The sequence below is a fragment of the Vanellus vanellus genome (assembly GCF_965231255.1).
Source record: "Vanellus vanellus genome assembly, chromosome: 8".
In the NCBI taxonomy this organism is placed as follows: domain Eukaryota; kingdom Metazoa; phylum Chordata; class Aves; order Charadriiformes; family Charadriidae; genus Vanellus; species Vanellus vanellus.
This window is the reverse complement of record NC_138913.1, coordinates 10576784-10599575: the sequence shown is the minus strand read 5'-3', so window position 1 is coordinate 10599575 and position 22792 is coordinate 10576784. Positions and strand designations below refer to the sequence as shown.

The following is a 22792-nucleotide window of genomic DNA, read 5'->3' as shown; positions in this document are numbered from 1 at the left end:
AAAAGTGAAGAAAATAGTTAATCCTCAGTATATGTCTCACAACCCTAAAAGAAATTGCTAACTCTTACAAGCTGTAAAAATACACAGGGAGAGCATAAAGCATTTCAGCATTTTACTTGGCAAAGTGAAGCAATATGCTTTGCTCAAGAGCATGTTTTGTTTGTCATTTAGGACAGTGAACCTGAAAAATATAAACTTAATTATACATGCCTGATGAACACATCTCATTATGGGGGTACAAGCAGTAGTAAAGGAGGAGAAATCTACCCATTTTCCCATCAGTTTCATTTTAGGAATTTCTTTGCAAAATAGTTTTCATATTTCATTAAAGAAAGCCTGTGCCCTAATTATGTGAGCTTTTTGCATGGCAGTAGACAAAACAAACCCCAAAACCTAATACCATGCATTACCTTTAAATGAGAGCAAACAATAGAAGATAAAAAGTGGCTTGGTGGTCAACGTTAGAATCCCAGATAAATTTCAAGTAAGATAGTGGATTTTGACTGCTTATCAAAATTGATAATCAAGTGAAAAACAAACAAGTATAAAAAAAAAACCAACCCAGACATTAGTAGCATTTCAAACACCCCAGCTCAGGATTGAGCTCCCGGGCCCATCCCTCCACTCCTCCTATTATTTTGCCTAAGCGCACCCTGCTGCTCCATGCCCACAGATCCCCCAGAGGTACCCAGAGGTAACTCAGTCCCTGGTTCTTACACTTCCCCTGCAGTGTGTCACCTCTGGGTTTTTTAAGTCAAGGCTGGGACTATTAAGCTTTCTTAAGGGGAGGTGGCTGGCAGAGAGCGTGCTCTCCCCACACACGCTTTCTGTAGGCCCTTCACTCCCTCAACTATTTCCTGTGCTCCTTTTTTCTTTTAAGAAAGATGAATGAATTTGGTTCATATTAAATCACTAAACAAAAGAGGCTATATTTTTTTACATCTTGCTAAAGAATGCATTTAATTTCAAGCTACTAATACTGCTTTCAGAAAGCAAACGTGTCTGCCTTTCAGCCTAGGCAAACTCATCGTGGTATTTAAAACCTATTTCCAGGTGGAAGTACTAAACTGTTCCACAGTTAAACTACCGCATTTGGCTATTAAATACCAAAAAAGCCCAGAAAACATGTTTGAACAAAGATATTCAACCTGTTCCCAACAAAAACATTAGATCTGAAATAAATCTCTTGCTGGGAAAAAGTCAGACATGTTTCTGTGAACTTGAAGACTTACCTTATAAAAAAAGTACTGTACAAGGGTTGCTATTCTAATATAGTAAAAGTGCCCATGAACAAAAAGCAACTTGGAGAGGAATTTAAACCGTGCTATTGCATAGTCACTGTTTCTTACAGCTTGTCTTCCTTCCTTGCCCATGATTCCTGTAATGTTTGGGAAACAAAACAGGAAGCAGGTTAAACATTATAAAAATTAAAGTTTAAGAAAAAACCCAACAACATACATCTGAAGTTACAGCTTTGTTTTCCTGTACTTCATCATTATAAAAAGACTTCAGCAACTTTCAATTCCAAATGAAGGCATTATTCCTGACACAACTACGGGAAACTACTCATTTGATGCTGATTCAATTTAAAAAAGAAAAAAAAAAGTATTTCTATAAGTTATTCTTACAAAAAGATATATGGAAAGAGAGAAATAATAACACTCATACAAAACCAAAATTCCCAAACCAAACAAACCATTATCAATCCATCATTAATTATCAATTTATTTAGTATATTTTCCTTCAGAGAGGTTTTTCTTACAGTACTTTCTGGGAATAATATATGACCTACACTCAACAGCAGTATAAAGGAACTGCTGAACTGCTGTTTTTATTCCGATGGGCTGACAATGCTCGTCACATGTCACAGCTGAACACAAATTCATTTCTAAAAACTATTACTAAGATATGGATAAGCATACACAGAGAACTCAAAATGCTCTTTTTACAGAAGAAAAACTCAGGATTCCTAAAACCATTAAACCAAAACCAAACATTAAAGCCACTTAAAAAAAAAAAAAAAGGCAGCCAGCACTTTAAAAAAAAAAAAAAAAAAAAAAGTCTAAAGGTCCCCCGTCGCCCCCCATGGCAGAGACTTGCTAGTTTTGAACAATGTGCATGGAATGTCTAATATACTACAAATTACAATAAAAACTTGGATAAGTTTACTTTTCATAAGCTTCATTAGTTGAGAAACCCACTGTAGAATAAAGTATCATTTGCTATTGGCCTGCAACCTTCTCAAGCAGGCTACACCCGTTGTCTTCAAAATCACAGCCATGTGATTTACATGATAAACACTGTATACAGCTTTTTAATCACAAAGGGTGACAGATTGAATATCCTGATGTACCAACACCTTCGGTAAGAACCTTCAGCACTTACTATTGGAACAAACACCATCCAAAGTCAGTCAAGGAAACACCAAAACGCTAGGTGATGGGTACCAATTCAGTTACGTGCATGTTTTGTACTCTGAAGCACAGTACTTCCGAGATTCTAGTTACAGAGAATCTTTGCTGTTCTTAAGGCAGCATTAAGCAGGACCTCTCATTATTGGTAGACTATAGAATAAACCTAAGACTGATGAAAGCCAACAGCCTTAAATTTTAAATTTCACCAAAGCTCTGCTACAACAGATCTCAGAATCACACAGATTAATATCCTGTCACGCAGGTGCAAGACCCCCAGGAGTTTATCTGTTTATGAACACCATTCATGATCTAATCCTCTACTGAAATTTCCATTGTGTTTGCCTTTATCTTTTCTGACAAAAGTAAGTTACCTATGCCAACATGTGCTTCTTGTATCATGCTCACATCATTAGCACCATCACCGATTGCTAATGTTATAGGTTTTTCTGGAGACGTTTTTAACAGTCGCACTACCTGGGGAAAAAAAAAAAAAAAGGTAGAAATTTTTCAAATTAGACAGATAGTGTATCTACAAACCATGCCTCTAATTCCCAAGTACCTTAGCTACCTACCTGTAAATATAATTACTAAGGTTTATGAATGTGCACACTTGGGTAAAAAACTTTTGGCATATCACATGTGCAAATTCATTGCTCCTCTGGAAAAGCTGCTTGCTTTGGGGCACGAGCCTTATTTAAATATTATGCCTGACTTGAGCTTATTTTGCAGTTCATATTTAGATGTTTTCACAACTCTTAATTTGGTACTTCATCATATAAAACAGTCAAGTAAAAGTTGGAATTGCATATTTACTTAGGGAGTAAACCAGATTTAATGCCATGTACCAGACATTCCCATTTTCAATATTTTACATTGTTAAAGGTCATAGAGGAAACTTACTCAGCAGTACGAGTAGTTCTAAAAGAAGGTTAGTTTCCTTTGTTTTACTTCTCCAAACAGATGAACTACCAATGGAAGGTTATAATTCTGCTCCCTGCATTCCATGCTGAATAACAAACCAGAATGACAAAGGGATAAGCCAAGAGGGCCCAAACAGTACTCTGCCCCATGGCAGCAAGGAATGCGTTGAAAGGATAGAAAGAGTATAACCAAGCCGTGTTCATTCGTTTGAAAATTCTTCACATATGGAAAGAGATGTAACTCCATTTCTTCAACTGCAAGAAAGGTCAGGATTCAGGACAGTACTAAAGTAACATAATACCTGGTGTGCTCATGAAACAATAGTAGAATATTTCTTTGAAATACCATAAAGAATTAATCTTGGTAAATCCCGCTGAGGAAAGTACATATTTAGACAGCAGTCTCCCCAGACTGAAGCACAGTGCAATATAGGGCTGTCAGTATAATCAAGTATGCATTGTTAGCATAGCCAAAGGAATGGGATGGGAACAGCTACTGGAAAACTTTTACAGCATATAAGAACCCTGAACCAGCACCAGATGCTATTGGAAAAAAAAAGCTGAAATGACAGAACACCTGGAACTAATCACTGTAAAAGAGAAATCTGAAAAAACCCAATGTATTAGCTCAAAGATCAATATATGCTGTTATTGAGGAAAATAGTTTCTTTTTAAAGCAACTTCATTATCACCAATGGGTACTCTCAGTTAGGTACTGGGTAGTCAGAGAAGAAGAGATCACAGAAAGAAGAAAAAATGTGTTTACATACAATGCTCTAAAACACTCAAAAGAAGAGCAGAGATATCCCACTCTTCCCAGAAAGGAAACAGATCTTTAATGTAAAAGTGCCAACAATATTCTAAATAAAACAGGAGTTAAGTTAGATGAGGTTTTTGGTTAAGGAGAATAAATAATTCATTAACGTCCCAGACAGCTCTAACTAAAGCTAGAAGCTTCACTTATTCAGTCGTAAGCAGGCTGCAGAGGTAAAGGTGTGAATGCAGATCCAGAAGGCTTTCCAAAAATCAAAAGTATTTGTCCATGAAAAGATACTGCACTTTTCTGCCAAAGTTCCAGAAAACCCAAAGGGGAAATATCAACAGAACAACAACAGCATGAGGCACGTAGACGCAGACAACTGCATTCAAATAATTGAGTTGTAGCTGGCAGCGTCAGTGCATTGATTCATAGGAGCAGTAACTCACTTTACAAAAGGAACACAACAGTGATTAAATACAGTCCACAGTTCAGAGAAATCCATCTGATCGTGGGAATACATTACCTAATTGCAGGTATTGATATTCAAGTTTAAAGGTTCCCTATTCCTAAGGGGTAATTATTTCAAGTACATTTAGCATTAGATCTTAGTAAGCAGCATTAAAGAGGTAGCAAGGCTGCAGTATGTCACCCAGATCCGTCCTCATGAGATGCCGAAAACTGTGGTAATTAAGACAGACAAACATCTATGCCAAAAGGTCAAGGCAAATCCTCTGGCAAATTTTACCAACAGCAATCAGCGGCAGCTCTGGATGACAGACATGAAAGATGTTTAAAAAGGCTTCAGAGCCACAAAATATATATAAAAAAAAAAAAAAGCAGTGAGACTGCTAGCCATTTATTACAAGCATTAACATTAAAGGAAACAACGAGGGAAATATTAAGCTGAGTTCCAGCTTAACCTTGGAATAAACCTCACAAAAAATGTACCTACAGCAGAAATTTAAATGCAAGGCTAGAATAAACTGCAATACACTTCCTTCCCCACCCGCCCCTCCCATATTGTATGGTGTCTGTCTCAGTGAGGCAAAACTCCCCTGGAGACTAGGTCTCAGCTTCCCTTCCCTTCTACTTCCTCCTCAACTTTCGGTATTTTTTTAAATCTTTAGAGAAGAACATTTTTTCCCCCCACAGCTTCATGAATTTTCAATTTAGCTTTTTTTTTTTTTTGGTTTGGAGAAGTGATGGAACAGGCAATGCAAACGCATGCAGGTGATCAGGATAGCGACTGCCTCACAGCACACTCACAGGAGGCTGATTAAAGATTAGCCTTTTCCTCCTCCATCCACTTGCAAATTTTCATAAACTCATGTAGAAAATTCTGAGGAAACTACTCCAGGTCAACTGAACTTAACATGGGTTTAAAAAGTCATAGAAAAGGTCAGGCAAACAAACAAAGCAGTTCCAGAAATCCTTGCCCCCTCAAAGCATGATAAAAATACCTACAGGACAATCTCCTGATTATATTCTTACTCACCTTTGCTTTCTGAAGGGGTGCCATGCGACAGCACAACACTGCAGAACAGTTTTTGCAAACTTCCATGAACAGTTTTTCATGTTCCCTGAGTGCAAGAGAGAGGCTGGTCCCATCCACAACCAGTCCATGCTGTATAACGTGGTCTTCCTTTATTCTATTCAGGGACAAACAAGTTGGCTTTGTATTGGCATGGCAGAAAAATTTAGATTTTGTTATGAACTAAAATGCCCAAACAATAAACAAAGAAGTCAGCCTGTCAGACAGACTGCTTCTTCAAGGCTGTTAATATATTAGTAAACAGATTTCTAAATAGGTAACTTCATGTGTTTGGCATATACATCAAAGTGATTGTCATGCAATTTGAAAATAAAAGAAAACTAAGCTAAGATCAGCACTGAGATAATGACATCTCGGGTATTTTACCTCTTGGCTAGCTGCCTCAGTTGCTCTGCGCATGTACTGTCTGACTTGTGCTGCACAAGCTCAAGGATGTTCATGGTTCTGTGAAAGTGTCCACAGGATAAGCTGACACTAACAGCTGTTTCGTGCTTATCTCCAGTGAGTACCCACACTTTGATACCAGCCAACCTGAGTGCTTCTATAGTTTCTTGGACTTTCTCCTGCAGTCTAGAAACAAGAAAAATCTTAAATAACCAATCAAACACTTGACAAAAAAAAAGAGCTCACACTGTAACCCCATGTTAATCCTGCAACCCCACTGTCATGATGATTTAAGACTGCATTTCCAATGTTACATACATTTTCAGAGATTCACAGTTTGGCAGATGACGTTCTGTTACCAGCAACAGAAAACAAAAAACGAAGTTCAATCCTGCTAAGTGATCAGAACTTTATAATAAATACATCTTAATTTAAGTTAGGCACTATTGCTGTATTTGAGAAGCTTTAAAACAGTCCACAATAATTACCATCTACTGCGGTAAATGAAAAGCTTTTAAGTGCTCCATCTGTACACTCCAGTGTACAATGCACCCTCTGACTTACAGAATATACACATGCAAGCAGAACACCTTGAAAGTAGCTATATATACAAGTTTTCCCAAGGAATTAGCCATTACCCTAAATATTTACTGCAATTATTCTGTTTTACGTACATTAAATCTCTCCTGATGAAGCACACTGCATGTCATCGTTATTGAGCCAAAAATCAGTTGGTACAACACGTGTTTTGAATGCTCCTCAAGCCAAAGAGTGGTAAACATACTAAACAAGAATAGCATAGAACTTTTGGTGGTGGTGGGAGAGTTTTTCATGGCACACATCATATTTCAGTTATAAATCCTAAACTCGCTATGTTTTTGAGTGTAGTTAACAGAAACTCCATTGCATACTTGTCTTCTACTCCTGTAGCCCCAAGTAATTCCAGATCCCTTTCTATGAAGTTGAATACATCTGCTAATCTTTCTTCCCGTTGTTGTAAGGCAGTCCTGGCCTCATGAAGGCGTTTGCCAATTTCTTGATACTCCTCAGGTGTGAATCTTCTGTAGGCTACGCACAAAGTTCTTAGTCCTTTCTGTGAGAAAATAAAAAACTACATTCAGAGTAGACGAGATTCTGACCTAACAAGGTGTCACCTGCAATTTGTTCATTTCAAGTCACAGAATTTGTACTGGAAGAATTTTCTTCCAATCAGCTGGGCAAACACATAGACTTACCAAAGCAAATTCATCCACGTGTATCCTTGTTTTGTCTATTTCTCCACTCTTACTACGAGGAAGAATGGAAGATTCTGCTCCCTTTGTGAATAAAATCTTTTCCCCTAAAAAGTACAATAGAACAGAAATTAAGAATACATACTCACGTGCAGTTCTCAACTGCAGCTTGTGCAACTTCTGCTCACTTACCTGAGGGACTCTCTACAATGACACTCATTCGTCTGCGATTTGGATCGAACTCCAAAACATGAAGCAATTTGTACCTGTATTTTATGTTTTCACAGAAGGAGGAAGGGGAAGAAAACATTTTTAGAAATATATTTCCAAAGACAATTACTTCTAAATATACACTTACCCCACAGAGCTTTCCCCAAAGTGTCATTTTTATATAGTAACTCTAAAAGTAATGCTATCACTGTCAAGCAACAATCACTGTTATTGCTGTTTGTGCAATTGATTGCTTTTCATCACTTTATATACATTTAATTCCATTCCATAAGAATAAAAGGCTCTTCTACCAGTAACAATAGTTTCCTGAATGCTAGCTTTACATCTGGAGATTACAATCAGCTCCTACCTATTCCTTTATCCTTCTATTGTTACTTAAGGTGTAAGTTTGAAAACTACGTTGTATTTCTAACACCTGTAAACACAGTCAAAAAAGAGCGTATGTTCCCTGACAACCAGACTGGTTTTTGTTACATTACCACTAGCTTATAAAGTTAATTTTAGGCGTTGAAGTTTAAAGTACTGCCAACTAACTGACAAAGATCACGTGGATAAAATGTGTTATGAAATACTGTAGATATACAATTATCAAGAATTTTTCTACTCATGTTGGGAAAGTTTAAAATATATAATTGGATTATGCATACATGAGTGATTCTGGGAAATTCTTGAACTTAAAAGCACAAACTGTAAGACTTGAATAAGCAATCCAGCTTTCCACCTCTACTACAGTTTCAACCTTTGAGGAACGGGTAAAGATACAAACTGTCATAATACACAGCTACACAGAGTAACTCACAAAATTCTTGCATCTCAGTTTCAATTGGTTAGGAATAAGATGCAAGCTATCTTGAAGACGTCAAGGGAAAAGAATTAAAAAGAGCATGCTGTGGAAAGGCAAGGTTTTCTTATGAACAGAGAGAATTAAGAGGAGAACATTATATTAATCTACACTACTGTTCTGTCCTTCAAAAGAAACAAGAACAAAAATCAATACCTTTCTGGTTTTCCAAGACTTTTTACTTCCATACTGTCACCACTAGTTCCAGTAAATACTACTCCAACCCTAAAATGAAAAGAAAATATACATTTAATCATCAATTTAAACATAATGTCAACTGATTACTGGGGGTGGGGGAGAAGAAAATAAAATAAAAGAGAAAGACTTTTACACCTCATTACTATTCTCTATTTCTAGAGCAAATGAAGAATGCCTGCTTTCTACAGTATTTTAATAGTAACATACTCTGTCCCCTATAATTTCTCAAGGATTTCCAGTAATATTTTAAATCATTACTTTATAATATGCCTAGGGTTTTTGTGTATTTTTCATAGCAAACTGACAGTGCCAGGCTCTGGGCTCTACAGTCTCTCTGAGCAATTTCTAAGGTTGTTTTTACCACAAATCGCCTGCCCTAGTAGGCAATTTCTCCATTAGAGAGTTTTGGCAGTACAACTCACCGGCTTGCAGCTTCAACTAAAGCTTTCTCATCTGGTGAAGAAGCATAATACTCCAATGGAGATGCTATTCCATTGGCATGCCAGGGACCATCAGCACCATCTGTTTGATCTGCATTGATCTGCACTGTATGACAAAGACAAACTGCTTTCAAGAACAGTTCTTCCTCTTTCATCTAGAAGAAAGAAAAAAAACCACAATGCTTTATTTGTAACATTTAGATAGCAACCCAGTTTTTAACATATTTAAGTATGTTTTTACTTAAAAATCTGCCAACTATTCCATGTTCAATAATCACATCTCAACGTGTTTAATAAATATTATTTGTTCAGTAACACTTAATAGCTTCAAATTATTCAGAAAATTTGCTTTTTTAAAACATGCTAATGCTAGAAGACTATTTCCCTGAAATAAGACACTGTCTACCTAGGATGCCTAATGCTGGAGGGGTTGGGGGAGGGGAAGTCTTACCAAACTATGCCTGTTTCCATCTGGAGAATCTTCAGAAAACCCCTCTGGAGTTAGTTTACCGTTGACTTCTTGGTACTTTATGCCATTAATGGAGCACTCCCGAAACTGCATCTCATTTTCAGTTAATGTACCAGTTTTGTCTGTAAACACATACTCTACCTTTTGTAAAAAATAAAACAAAAAACAGGGTTGGAGTTGCATATACTCATTAGAAGGGGAGAAAAAACTCAACACCAAAAAAACTCTCCACACCTTTTTTTGATTGTGTAAAAATTTTAATTTCTGCCACCCGATATTTATAATTTATTTTCAAATTAATCAGAAATCAAAGTGCAACCAATAAGTCTGCAGTAATTATTTTTAATATTAAAAAAGAAGTAGAAACCAGAAGGTTAAAAAATAAAGAAGAGAACGTAATTTTTACTCTACCTGTCCCAATTCCTCATTGAGGTCTGAAGTATTAACTTGTGCTCTCTGGTTTGTTTCTTCGTGATAGAGGTCAAGATCCCAGCCAATAAAAAAAGATCCAAGAAATTTCTGCATCTCAACAGTCACATAAAGTGAAATAGGTATGATAAAGTTGTAAAGTACCAGAAAAGCAAGAAAATCTGAAATAAATCTCAGAATCTGCAAGAGAAAAAGTAAAGATTACTGCAGCAATCGGGTGAAACACAGTTACTTATGTATGAAAAATGAAAAATTGACAGAGCTGGAGGAGCCCAAGTCCCATGTACACACAAGAGAGAGAACACACGCAGTGACAGTGCAGGCATTTCCAGTTTGCCCCAGTGACGTGCCTTCAGACTGATGCAAAAAGACTGCCTTAAGCTATGACTGGATGTTTCAATTCGCAAGTTTATTAATTTTTGTCCTTTCTACTGAATCTGTCAGGAGGGCTGCCAATTAGTATTAAATGTCATGGTGATTCTGTTTTCAAACAGGGCTATTGGAAGAGTTGGGTCTGAAAAAACAAATGTGTTCCCTATTCCACCGAACAGCACCATTCATCGGCTTTTCTAAAGAACCATAAATGGTGAAGGCAAACAACTGATATTCCATGCTGTCAGAGGAATCTGCAAGTATTCTTTATTAGTTTAGGAGAGCAGAGCAACAAGAGGGTTCCTGCCTATGAGCATTCCCCAGTGATGTGGATGATCCAGACTAGATGACAAGAAAGAGACAGCGTGGATTTCAATGGCACAGACTTCTTCTATGCCTCTTCAAATCATTGTGTTCACCACATACATTTTGGGTAAATAGCTATGTTACAGAATAGAAATTTCTCAAGTATGACAACTTTAAACTCTAAAATGCAGCATTACAGTCTTTTTTGAATTCTCGGTTTCATTTGCACTACAAACTCATTACCTAAATTGTACTTCGGGAAGACTCTTACCAACACCTGATATCAATCAAGGGAGAGTAGAGATGAAAAAAACTGGGACATCTCTTTCAACTCCACCAGATATTGGTGTAGGAGAACTTTTTGAAGAAAGGGAGTATAGAAGTAGTCAACAGTTTGCAAAGCTAAATGTTCTTTCTAATCAGGAAGTGTTGCTCTAATTACTAATTACTTAATAAAAGTACCAACAATTAAGGTGTCTGACAAAAACTCGAAGTTCTGTGCCTTAGGAGATCTTCCAAACTAAACCATAAAAGATAAAGACTGAAAGCAGTAATTCATGTAAGAGAAGATATACTGAGAAGAATTACTAAGGTTAGCGAGTTTCTTCAAGCACTGTCTATTAAATAAGAATCTGCACAATACAGGACAGATGAACAGAGAAAGCACTCCAAGTAAGGATGTCAGCATATTGAGAAATACAAAGCAGATTGTGGAAGTAAACAAGGGAGAGAGAAAAACAATGATAGAGGCAGAGTGACGTCGCATAAATACAGATGTCTCTGTATGCTCCTGAAGGCAAAGGTAAAGGAATGGAAAGATTGAGTAAATACTTATCCCGATTCTATTTGGAACTGAAAAGGCTCCACAGGCTAGTCTAATTTACATAGCAACTACTTCAACTTAAGAGGAGCCAAGAATTTACTTGACTGACAACCTCAAACAGTTGAAAGCACATTAAGTGGGTGTACGTATTAAAAATAAAAGTCACTAAACAATTGGAAGACTTTTAAATTCATTTAGTACTTTTCAGCAGTGACACTTTTAGATAAGACTATTTTAGAATGCATTAAAAATTTCTCAATAACTGTAGTGATAATCTGAATTAATAATTTTAAACAAAACACTGCCTTGAGATAGATATTTTTTCCAGTAAAGCCACAAAAACGCTTTGCATGACAAGCTTCTGAGAAAGTTGCATGTTCTACTGAAATGCCAGTAAACTCTTAACTCTCCTTGAATCAAAGACATTCTCAAATTACTTCTTTCCTTCCTGAACCACTATGTACTAACCCAAAGTTTCACTCTACTTATGAAGCAAAACAGAACTCTCCTGACTTGGGATTTGGACGTTTTTGCACATGTGGCACCTAGTGAGTGCATTTGATTCTCAACTCTCTAGGACATGGAGATGGTAGTGGTGGGGACTTAAACATCTGACACCACATCACATGTGAAAACTGCATTTCCAATTCTTCTGCACTTTGAAAATCCCCTATACTGCTTAGAATCAGCTCTAACCAGCTCCTGAACTGCTTGGAAGAAGGCAGAGTCACACAGAAATCAAAAATTAAACAGAACACAGAAAAATACGTAATGATTAAAAAAAGACACTTCTCTGAACTGCAGACTTAAGGAATACTTCAAAGTATCCCTCCAGTCTCTACAGACAAGTGAGAAGGCAAGCAGGAGCTTGAGCAAAATTACAGCCTTACAAAATTGTCTGACCAATCTCAACATCACAGAATGTCCAAAATGCCTGAACTGTGAAATCACTGCAACAGAACACGCACAAGAATAGTTGCCCTCCTCCTCTTTTCATTTAAGAAATTTCAAAAGACACCAAAAGAACAATAACTATAGTAAGACTATAAAACATCAGAAATAAGTCCTAACAAAACTCAAAGTTTTCAAAAAGTTTGCTCTTTTCATAAAGGAAGAAAAGTCCAACCAGTAACAGAGGTATGGTATTTCTACACAAGCGTGAGGCTACATAAGACTAACTCCGTTAGAAATACTGAGACAATAGCATACAGACTTGCAAGTGGATCACATGGCAGTTACACCCAAATCCAAGAACAGGGACATAATAAATATCACATTCACTATAGTGATTGAGGGTTCTAAAGATATGCAACTGAGTAGAACTACATTACCTTACTGCTGTTTCTTTCATGCTCTGTTTTTTCATTATACCAAGGCTCATCCCATTTTTCTTCAGCTTGCCACGCGTACTTCAAGATAGTACTCAGAATGGCTTCAAAGAGGAGGATTATTAGATAAATAATCAAAAAGGAATTCATGGACCTACAAAGAGGCAAAAAAAAAAAAAAAGTTCTTTTACTTAATCTGTTGACACACTGTGGATGAATTGATCAAAACCTTATTGGACAATTTTTTTTTTTTTTAATGTTTCCTGTGTTTGACATGGATATAAAGTTTCCATGTGACAAACAAGCAACAGCAGCAAAAGGAAATCCTACATCTGACTAAGATATACTCTACATTTATCAATATAAAGACTAAATTAAGGTGCAAGAATACCCCAACAGCTGACTTGTGTCACAGCTGTTGTCCAGGGCTGACATCCTTCCCTGCTTCCCTGAGTATCTAGCAAGGCTGTGAAGGCAGTACGAACAACCACTGTGTAAATCCAAGGCTTCACCTTTTTCTGCAGTTAGAAGAGCACTACCGTTTCCATCTAGTTATTTAAGCCAGGCCATGCCATGACCAGGATATAGTCAAACTTGCCTTTATATTCTGTAATGCTAGACAGACCATTTTTCCACCCCTTGGCTTTGTTGACTGGACTTTTCTTGTGCACTCTACAGTTCTATTTGTATCCAGCTATAGAAGAATAATCAATCTGCTGTTTGCAGAAGAATGCCAGAAGGCCATCTCAGATTTTTAGTAACTGGAATAAAGGCAATGTATCAGAACTACTTTTCCTTTTTCCATTTCAATCCATCCTCTTTAAGGGCATGATGCAGTTTTACAGTAAAGGATGCAGAGAACAGCAGAGGGTTGAATTGCTGTGAAAACTATCTCCAAGCATCTAGTTTGAGTAGCACATCTCAGAAAAAACACCCAACCTGCTGAACTATCTTTTTCTGCTTTATTCCTGTTTATGCTTGGGTATTTCAACTTTGTACATTACTGATAAATTAATAAAGGATGAAATAGCAAGAAACACATTTTATCTTTATGCTTCCCACTGAAGGCAAAGCAATTACACTCTCTTTCCTTGCCTATAACCAAATGAGATCATCAGGGTTTTAAAGTTACCAAGGAAAAACTAAGTTAAAACTCTACAAATAAGAAAGATATTAGAAAATAAACATACTTTTCTACTGCTGACCGTTTCTGAGATTTACTCTTGTAATTTAATGCCATCTTTGTCTCCATACCTGTATACACTGCAACACCTGTGAAGGAAAGCAAGAGGGAAAGAGTTATATTTTATTCTCTGCATATATAGAGTTTGTAGAATTTTTTGTTTTAAGAGACATAGGATAAAATCAAGATGTTTTGTGTTTACTTTTGTGTTTACTTCAGTACAATGGTGAGACTGTATTTAGTAAGTATTTGCAATATTCTGCTACAGTAAAACAGTACTACTGAAGTAATTTTAACACCTACTAAAACACTGTTCATTATTATGACTGTACTGCTCTTCAATATGTATTTTATGGAAATCATAATGGTAAATCTCAGGAGAAAGTCTTGAACAATGGGTAACAGTAACAACAGTCATTTATCCATTGAAGTTAAGTTATTCCTTTATCAAACCACTTCAAATATTTTCATAGAGCAGAGCTGGAACTTTATATCCTTAGAGATTCTTCAGCATAATATCATTACTTTCATCTATAATCACATCCCCTCAGGTAAGAGCCAGCAAGATTATTACAATTTCTTCAGTGCAAATAGAATTAAAGCACAGTTCATTAACACGTTTTAAGGAGAGAATACTCTTTGAATATTTAGGTGTCTACAAACCAAATATTTCTTTAGTGTTTTTTAATCTTGCTCCACGAAGTAAGAGACTTTCAGGCCCAAGAGGTCTAAAAAGAAATAGACATATCAGGATTTAAAAATGAGTTGTTCGGTATTCTGTAGGATTAATCAAATCCAGCTACCTATGCGAAATTGTCCTATCTCCTATGAATTCCCACTGCAACAACTCCAACCCCACCCTCATATAGGTCCATCATCAATCCTCTTACCCCTTTTACCAGATCTCATTCGCACATCTCCACAGAGCTCTCAGTTTCCTTTCATGTCTCCCTTTGGCCACCGCCACACTCTCCCACCACTGTTCAATATCCCATAATCAGTCATTGAGCTCAATATATCAAACCGCTGTTTCAGAGACACCCGCAAGTTACTTAAGACAGTAGGCAAAAAAGCTGTTGAGCTCACAATGCAACAGGAGTGCTACTTTTGGTTTGGCTATTTTACCTGTATCTCACTTCTACCCTCTGTCAAACTGGAACGATCTAGCAATTTCAAAAGCTATTCAGACCAGAGAAACAAACAACTGGGCACACCACCACCACAACAGTGCAAGTTCTGCTTCCTAAGACAAGAGTAAAATTTCATAAATGTTCTTTCCTCATATCTATCACACCACAACAATACATTCATTTCTATTGACTAAGTTAACTGTAAACAGTGCTGCAAAAATAAAGGTCCAGTTAGAATCAAGGTTCATATAAGGTTAGAGCCATATGTTCTACTCCAGCAGCTGTCTCATCTTTAGGAACTGCTTGCACGGTTGGTTTGAAATAATAAAAACAAAAAGGTACATTCACTATTTTTGCCAGTGTTTCAAATGAAAGCAGAAATTGAACAACGGCAGTGGCCAAGTTGACCTACTGGGTATAAACAAAAGAATTAAATATCATATACTATGTGCTACAGCATACAAGCCCTGGGGTTTGTCTTACTTTTGCATTAGCTGTACCACAGGCAGTCCATGATCACTATTATATGAACAAAGCTCTTATACTTGAAGTTCCTTTGAAAGCATAACCCTGAGTTACTCAAAAAAAAAAAAACCAAACCAAAAAAACCAAACCAACTTCAAGCCCAGACCCCACCTCCCAGTTAAACATTTAACTTAAATGTTACTGTAAACGTGACTGTTACCATCACAAATACTGTGTGCACCAGTTATTCACACGGATTACAACAGGTTCTTAAAATTGCACACAAGTTAATATTTTAGGCTAGACTCAAACTTTAACTGAAAAACAGAACTAATAGGGACTAAATGCTCAAGCATTTAACCTTTTTTTTTTATAAGAAACCTAATGTATATTTCTGGATTCAAGTGTTTTTTCCAGTTTGTAAAACCAGTCTGACAAACCCAAAATACAAACCTGAATCAGTGCAACACAAGACGAAACAAGTTTCTCTGACAGTCAGAAGATACAGCTCCACCAGTGGACATAAGTTACAATTATTTTTCACACTCCCTTTAAACTGGCTCTGTTATATGTTGTCAACTAAATTATTTTGATAGATTATCCCAAAGCTGAACCTGTGAAGCTTGGCAGTAATGACTTCTGAAAAGCTCTAAGTGAAGTAGCTCATAAAGCGACCTTAGAAAACAGCCAAGTGGGTTTTTGGAGGGGTTTAGGTGTGGGTTTTTTTTTGTGGGGATGGCCAAGGCGTTGGACTTGGGGCCAAGTGATCTGCCCTCTACATTCCCATAGTTATTGCAAACGATTGAAAAATCATTGCTTCGCTCTGAACTCCATGTCACTCCGATCTAATATTGACAGATGTTTGCCAGTCTTATAGGAGGTGCTCAGATTGAAAAACTTTCAATTCTTCAGAATGAAGGCACACATTACATGGAAAATAGTACTGCTTTAATATTTGATTTGGGTAGGAACTTCACCAAAAATATAAATGTGTAAAGGATAACGCTTTGGACATTAGAAGAGTTAAAGAATCATAATGGATTTATCTGTTTCTGTGACAGATTTATACATCATAACATAGCACTTCACCTTTTAAGAAGATGTGACCAATGTTTTTGAAAGCTTGAGTGTCAACAACTCTCAAGATAAAACAATTAAGTAACCTGAATGATAAAACACTGCTGAAAATCTGGCCATTTCTTGAGAGTGATTTCCCTGACTTTATTTCAAACGATGACCTTTTCAGTCCTGTTCTCCCTATTTTCTCTCCTGTCCTGTTGCAGGGAGGGGAGTGAAGGAGCAGCTGTGTGGATGCTTGACTGCGAGCTGGGGCCAACCCACCGCAACTAGCAATCTTTTGAGGAAGTCCACATGTAGTTTTGTAAGTGGCTTAACATCTTTATTTTTATATTTTCACATGTGTTTAGGTGTATGCTACTTGCAAGCAGGACTGCTCAGGGAAAGGCTGTGAGCACACGATGATGTGCACACAATTGTGTGTTGACTATTACAGATGTAAGCACTTATCTTTACAGTCCAGGTAGTACAGTAGTTTGAATACATACTTAAAGCTGCATATTTGTAGTAGAGGCTTTGTTAAAACATACCAATAATTTGTACGAATTTCAGCTGCAAAAACACCTGCCCAGTGTCTCTGATAAACAGGTAATGGGATCTGTTGTAGTCTACGGAATACGTGACTGGAAAATGTTTAAAATCAATAAATGTTTTAAATAACAAATAGCAACAAAGTTACCAGCTGATTACCAGTGCCTAAATATTATCCCCTCCAGAACAGCCAAGCTTTCCAGAACTGTCCCATTAAATCTGAAAAACTGGACAGTAATGAACAAACTTTCACTAATTTTTTCTCATCCCCATCTGAAGTGTGCAACTACAATTGATACTTTTAGTAAAAATACCCCTCTCTTTCATATATTCAACGGTAACTCTTTTTTGTGATTGTCATGATTTTAGCCACCTCCACCAGTTCTAAACATTAATCCTATTAAATTGTACTTACCGTACGATTTCTTCAGTTTGTTGACTTATAGTTATTCTTCCAACAAATCTACAAAAGATGGCCATATGTCAGAAATATCTACATAAAGATTCAAAATTGTAAAAAACTCCTCTATATTTAAAAAAAGTCATTAATGGTTCACAAATACAAGATAATCAACTTTTATCAAAAAAATCAAACTAAGACAATATAGCAACACTGGCAATAATTTTACAAGAGAGACTTAACAATAGAAATCCTTCAAAAGAGCAGTCACTTGAGAAAGTCTACTAGGTTTCATTAATAAAACCATAAAATATTATATTTCTTAGTTAAAACAGATTGTGAGTTGTTTCATTAAGAAATAATTCCTTAACAAATGTAAGTTAGCATATTATCCATCAGAAACAGTAATTTTTCATTTAATAAAGCCAATCTACTCGGTTTTTAAAATCTGACCCTTGCATATTTAGCATGACCCCAACTACAAATAGGGACATAAATTTGTGTAGGAATTGAACCTTAACTCGATGTTCTGAACTAAAGATAAAATATTTGAACAGCTGTTCCAACTGAATTTGTAAGTTTTTAAGACCTTAATATTTCTCAAAGATCCCATAGCTTAAGAATAACTGCTGTGATATACTTGGATTTTGAAAAGTACTACTTGATAGCTACAATTTTCTATTATACTATTCAGGAGAAACTTGGATGGGAATATAACTTTTGTTACATACAGGGCTGTTTTACAGAGTCTAGGGCATTGCTTGCTGACCTTAAAAGCTGAAATCCGATGCAGCTGTTTTTAATCTAAATTTTTGCTGCTGAAGAATGGAGTTCAAATCTTCTCATAAGCAAAATAACTGTGACCACCACACATACTTAGAATTAACATAAGTTTACAATAATTTGCTGCAGTTTGAGTTAATTCCATTAAAAAGATACTACATAGTACTGAAATCTCCTGGCACGGCCTTACACAACTCTTTCCTCACTCTGCTCAGACTCACGGGCCTTTTAATTTTTTAAATTTGGACACAAATGTACCAGTTAGAACAGAAACGTACATAAGTGTCACGATTAAAATACAAGAGGCAAATATTATCCTGTAATTTCTGATTTACTACTGAAATACTCAAATATAACTTGTCCCATGCGACTTTCAGTAAGTACATATATTTACACACTTCTGCTCATTATTAAAACCTAAAATTTAAGCAGATGTCTCAAGCTATTTTAATCCAAGCAAGAGCCACAATATTCCTAATATTAAACACTTCATTTTGGTTTAATTTCAAAATATTTACTAATAAAGTGATACCTGTACAGATCTGCTTCTGGCTGCTGACACTCTATAACAGCTACAAGTTTGTCCAGGTTGGCAACAGACTGTAACACTGCTGTTTCTGGGACTGCAACATGTGTCTGTAAAACAGAGTCCACTAAGTTACTGATACAGGACTACCGGGCAGGGGGGCTACTTCAATTGGCTGAAATGAAAATGGCATCGCAAATTAACTGCATTCTATTTCGTAGCAGTAACCCCGACCTTAAGATTGGTCTCTCCATCCAAACTTGCGGTAGTAACATGGCATGAACCGTCAACTCGATCAGATGACAGAAGCACCAGATCAACAGGAAAAGTCTCATCTTTGGCTACTCTGACAATGTCCCCCACCTAAGGAAGCAAACACAAACGACAAGGGTCCAAACAGTTCTAAAAGTGAAGAATTCATTTCAGCATTGCTGCCAAATCATGATGAAACAGGCCACAATGATTAGTAAATAAACAAGAGCTTTAGCTATGCAATAGAAATACAATTTTCAATTTATCCTTAGGCACATACCCGAATGTTTTTAGATCTAGTTTTTACAAGGCCACCACTTCGAACAACATAAACCGGAGCACCGTTTACTTCATTGTCTGCTTTATGTCGTAGCCAGTCTTCATAACCCTTTGGAAAACACATACAAATTTACTTTTTAAGCAAGAAACCTATAAAGCGTAACAAGTATTTTCTAAGCAAATCTGCTTCAAATTACTTGCTGCATAGCTTGAATACTTCTCTTGCCTTTCTACTACAGCTGTTACTCAAGGACCTGGGAAACCTCTTAATTTTCACTCACTTTACACAAATGAGTAAAGGCAAATAAAGTAGCAAAAGTGGTGAAGAAATTTAATAGTCCCATGCTCTGTTGAAACAAAAAGGCAGTGACACTTTCTGCAGATGACATCATAGAATGGTTTAGGTTGGAAGGAACCTTAAAGATCACCTAGTTTCACCCCCCGTGCCATAGGCAGGGACACCTCCCACTAAACCAGGCGGCTCCAAGCCCCATCCAGTCTGGCCTTGAACACCTCCAGGGATGGGGAAGCCACAGCTTCCCTGGGCAACCTGTGCCAGTATCTCACCACCCTCAGAGTGAAAATTTTTTTTCCTAATATCTATTCTAAATCTACCTCTTCCAGTTTGAACCCATTCCGCCTCGTCCTATCACTACATGCCCTTGTAAAAAGTCCCTCTCCAGCTTTCTTATAGGCACCCTTCAGATACTGGAGAGCTGCTATAAGGTCTCCCTGGAGCCTTCTCTTCTCCAGGCTGAACAACCCCAACTCTCTCAGCCTGTCTTCATAGGAAAGGTAATGAACAAACACCCATTCAATCTTTTATCTATGTGGACTAATAAACCACAAAACTGGGAACACTCACTCCCAGTGTCTCATGGATTTTTTTTTTTTTTGAGAAGTAACAGACAAATTTCTTCCTCTTGTCATACCATATAGCACTTCTTATAGTTACTGCCATAGCATATGCATGAAATCTTAAGATTTCTTAATTTTGTATGACATACTCTTCACACATCAGCTCTGTACAGCAAGGGAAGATGACTGAGAAGGTTTTAGTTGTTTGACAGTCCTAATGCAACAGTTTGAAGCAACTCTGTTTTTAATGGATAAATTAAGCAGGTTTTTCTTTACCTGATATTCAGCACCTCTTTAATTGCCCTTTATCCAAAGCACACAGGTGTGCAAACACTCATTAGAGTGAATCCAGGTATATTATTCCCCTCCCAGTTTCCTAAACTACAAATACATTGCTTATTTACACTAATAGCATGATTTTCAATAGCAAGATCTCTGATTCCCAAGTCTAGGTACTGTTTGGAAAGCGCCACGAGCAAGCACAAGAAATGGATCGGTCTATGCAAGAATTTCAACTGCCTCTTACATCCTGGCAAGACTTCTGCAACTGATTTAGAATAATAGAGACATTTCCTAAAATGCTTTTCTGTAGGTATAAAAAAATGTAAAAGAGTCAAAACCACTTCCTTGGAAGTTTGCAGCCAGAAGAAGGGGGCCTCCCGAAACAGCAGGCATAATCCCAACTCATCTTAGATTGCTACAAACATTATAGATAAATGTCATAATACAAAGAGTACTAAGCAGATGCAGTTTGGAGAATTATGCAGTTGACTGGAGTTTGGGGGAAAGTTATATGATGAATTTAGCATGTTAGAAGTATAGTTTTGCAGTTCTACCTTCATGTACCTCCACTGTTAATAGCACAAATGAGTAAGGGCAGCACAACTACACTATCTAGGGTTAAAAAAAAAAAAGGGGGGGGGGGGAGCTTTATATACCAACTGCTTAAAAATAAATAATTAAGTACTGTGTAGCAATAGCAGCCACACAGAGAGATACTGGGAAATCAAAATCCTAAAAGCCCCAAGTAAGACTCTTTAAAGAGTCCTTCCTACTCAGTATGGAAAAGCAAGAGTCAGTACCTACAGCTCCTTGTTAAAGGTGACTGACAGAAGAAAACAAGGATTTAACTCACATCCAGTAACCTTGGGGCATTTGTCTCATAAACCTGAACAGCTGAGCAATATGGGCATTTGGCAAAGAACTGAAATTTACCTTCTTTAGAAAGTACAGATTTCAGCGCTTTCTCCATCTGACACCTATTGCCTACAAGACAAGGGTGACACCTCACACTGGGGAATTCTTAAGAGCCAACTTACTGTGGTCAGTTTAAATTCCCCCAAAATTTACCTACTGCAGCATTTTTGAAAGTTCCTTAGCCTCACTTGCAAATATTGCAAAAATACTGTTAAAAAAGATGCAATAAGAATACAGGAAATGTTGTTTAATTGATTGAACAGAAACTAAAGATTAAAATGCCTCAATTAAATTATATTCTTGAGTCCTTCTCAAATAACTGCATCAATGTACTTAAGAAAAGAGCAAAATTAAAACAGGCCTGCGTATTTTATTACCAGGTTTTTCATTCTCAGTTTAGGTCTATATTTAATCAAACCCTGCAAAGTAGTTGTTTCTAATTCACCTGACAGTAGTGTAAACATCTGTGCCCAATCACCTTGTTTGCTAAATAAGTATGAACTTACTGAAATGGACGAGGTTCCCTAAAGTTCCTTAGGAAATACCTCTACTTTGTTGTATTTTGTTTTGGGTTTTTCAACTTTAACTTTTGTTTTATTTTTAATTCTTTTATTTTCTAATTCTGGACTCCTCTGAGGACTGCATACGCATCTTCACAGCCATAAGGAGGAAAGCGCTCTGGCTAAAAAGATAGACAAAATGACACAGCATGAGTTGCATCACTTTGCGGTCTTGTATGTCCTTCTTTTGACCTAGGTGCAATTACACCTCCAAGAAGAAAAAGTTCTATCTCCTTGGCTGAGATTAAAATAAGGCTGAGTTTTGAGGTTTGCTAGAGGTGTCACGTTAACTGGCCTTCTGGAAGCAGGGGAGAGTTTTTCCACCCACTGCCAAGCTTCTCAAACCCGCATACAGTTAATACTTCTATTTTTCTCCTTCGTCTTTGGAGAGACTACCAAGTTATAGTTTAACATTTATCCTCATGTAACTTTCTACAGAACCAGTGCCCTGCAACTTTCAAAAGGAGTTTCTTCCCCTAAAATCTGCTTCCTAGTCCACTTCTGGTTTGACAGAAAATGGGAGCTGGTTTTGAGACCACACCGGGTATTTTCCTCTCTGCATTCCAACAGAAGATTTATCTTTCATCCTTGTCCAAGGGCAGTCTGTTGAAAATAGCACACTGAATTGTCTTTCCAAGATAACAGCTTGTGAATACTGTTCGCCTACTTTGTGGCAGGTAGGATAAACACGAGAGTCCATTAGATCAGCTTAGGTGGTTCCAATAGTCCTTGCAGAGATAGAGACAATCAGAAAAACTCTTGATGCTCAGCAAGTCATGAATGATTTGAAACCTCTAGAAGGAATGCCATACTCTCTATTCTTTGCAAGTGATGGTAAGGTACGTAAATTTC

At 37.0% G+C, this 22792-nt stretch overlaps 1 protein-coding gene and 2 long non-coding RNA genes across 3 annotated transcripts in view; all 3 read right to left on the bottom strand.

The window, feature by feature from the left end:
• Positions 1–22792, bottom strand: part of ATP11B (ATPase phospholipid transporting 11B (putative)) — a gene marked incomplete at both ends in the record, with an annotated part of 51009 nt that overhangs the window by 7135 nt on the left and 21082 nt on the right. The window contains 12 exons of the mRNA XM_082487212.1: positions 1233–1378; positions 2786–2888; positions 5590–5743; positions 6013–6216; positions 6942–7123; positions 7266–7369; positions 9052–9127; positions 9424–9582; positions 9853–10050; positions 18866–18904; positions 19029–19157; positions 19327–19434. Coding sequence (XP_082343338.1) covers positions 1233–1378; positions 2786–2888; positions 5590–5743; positions 6013–6216; positions 6942–7123; positions 7266–7369; positions 9052–9127; positions 9424–9582; positions 9853–10050; positions 18866–18904; positions 19029–19157; positions 19327–19434 — 1602 coding nt within the window. The remainder of the gene's footprint in view (positions 1–1232; positions 1379–2785; positions 2889–5589; positions 5744–6012; positions 6217–6941; positions 7124–7265; positions 7370–9051; positions 9128–9423; positions 9583–9852; positions 10051–18865; positions 18905–19028; positions 19158–19326; positions 19435–22792) is intronic.
• LOC309675202 lies at positions 7485–8979 on the bottom strand. The gene is made up of 3 exons (XR_014269465.1): positions 8955–8979; positions 8491–8559; positions 7485–7528 (listed from the first exon to the last, which is right to left on the bottom strand). It is a non-coding gene; the product is annotated as an uncharacterized lncRNA (long non-coding RNA).
• Positions 14560–18852, bottom strand: LOC309675203. The gene is made up of 3 exons (XR_014269466.1): positions 18801–18852; positions 17501–17548; positions 14560–14610 (listed from the first exon to the last, which is right to left on the bottom strand). It is a non-coding gene; the product is annotated as an uncharacterized lncRNA (long non-coding RNA).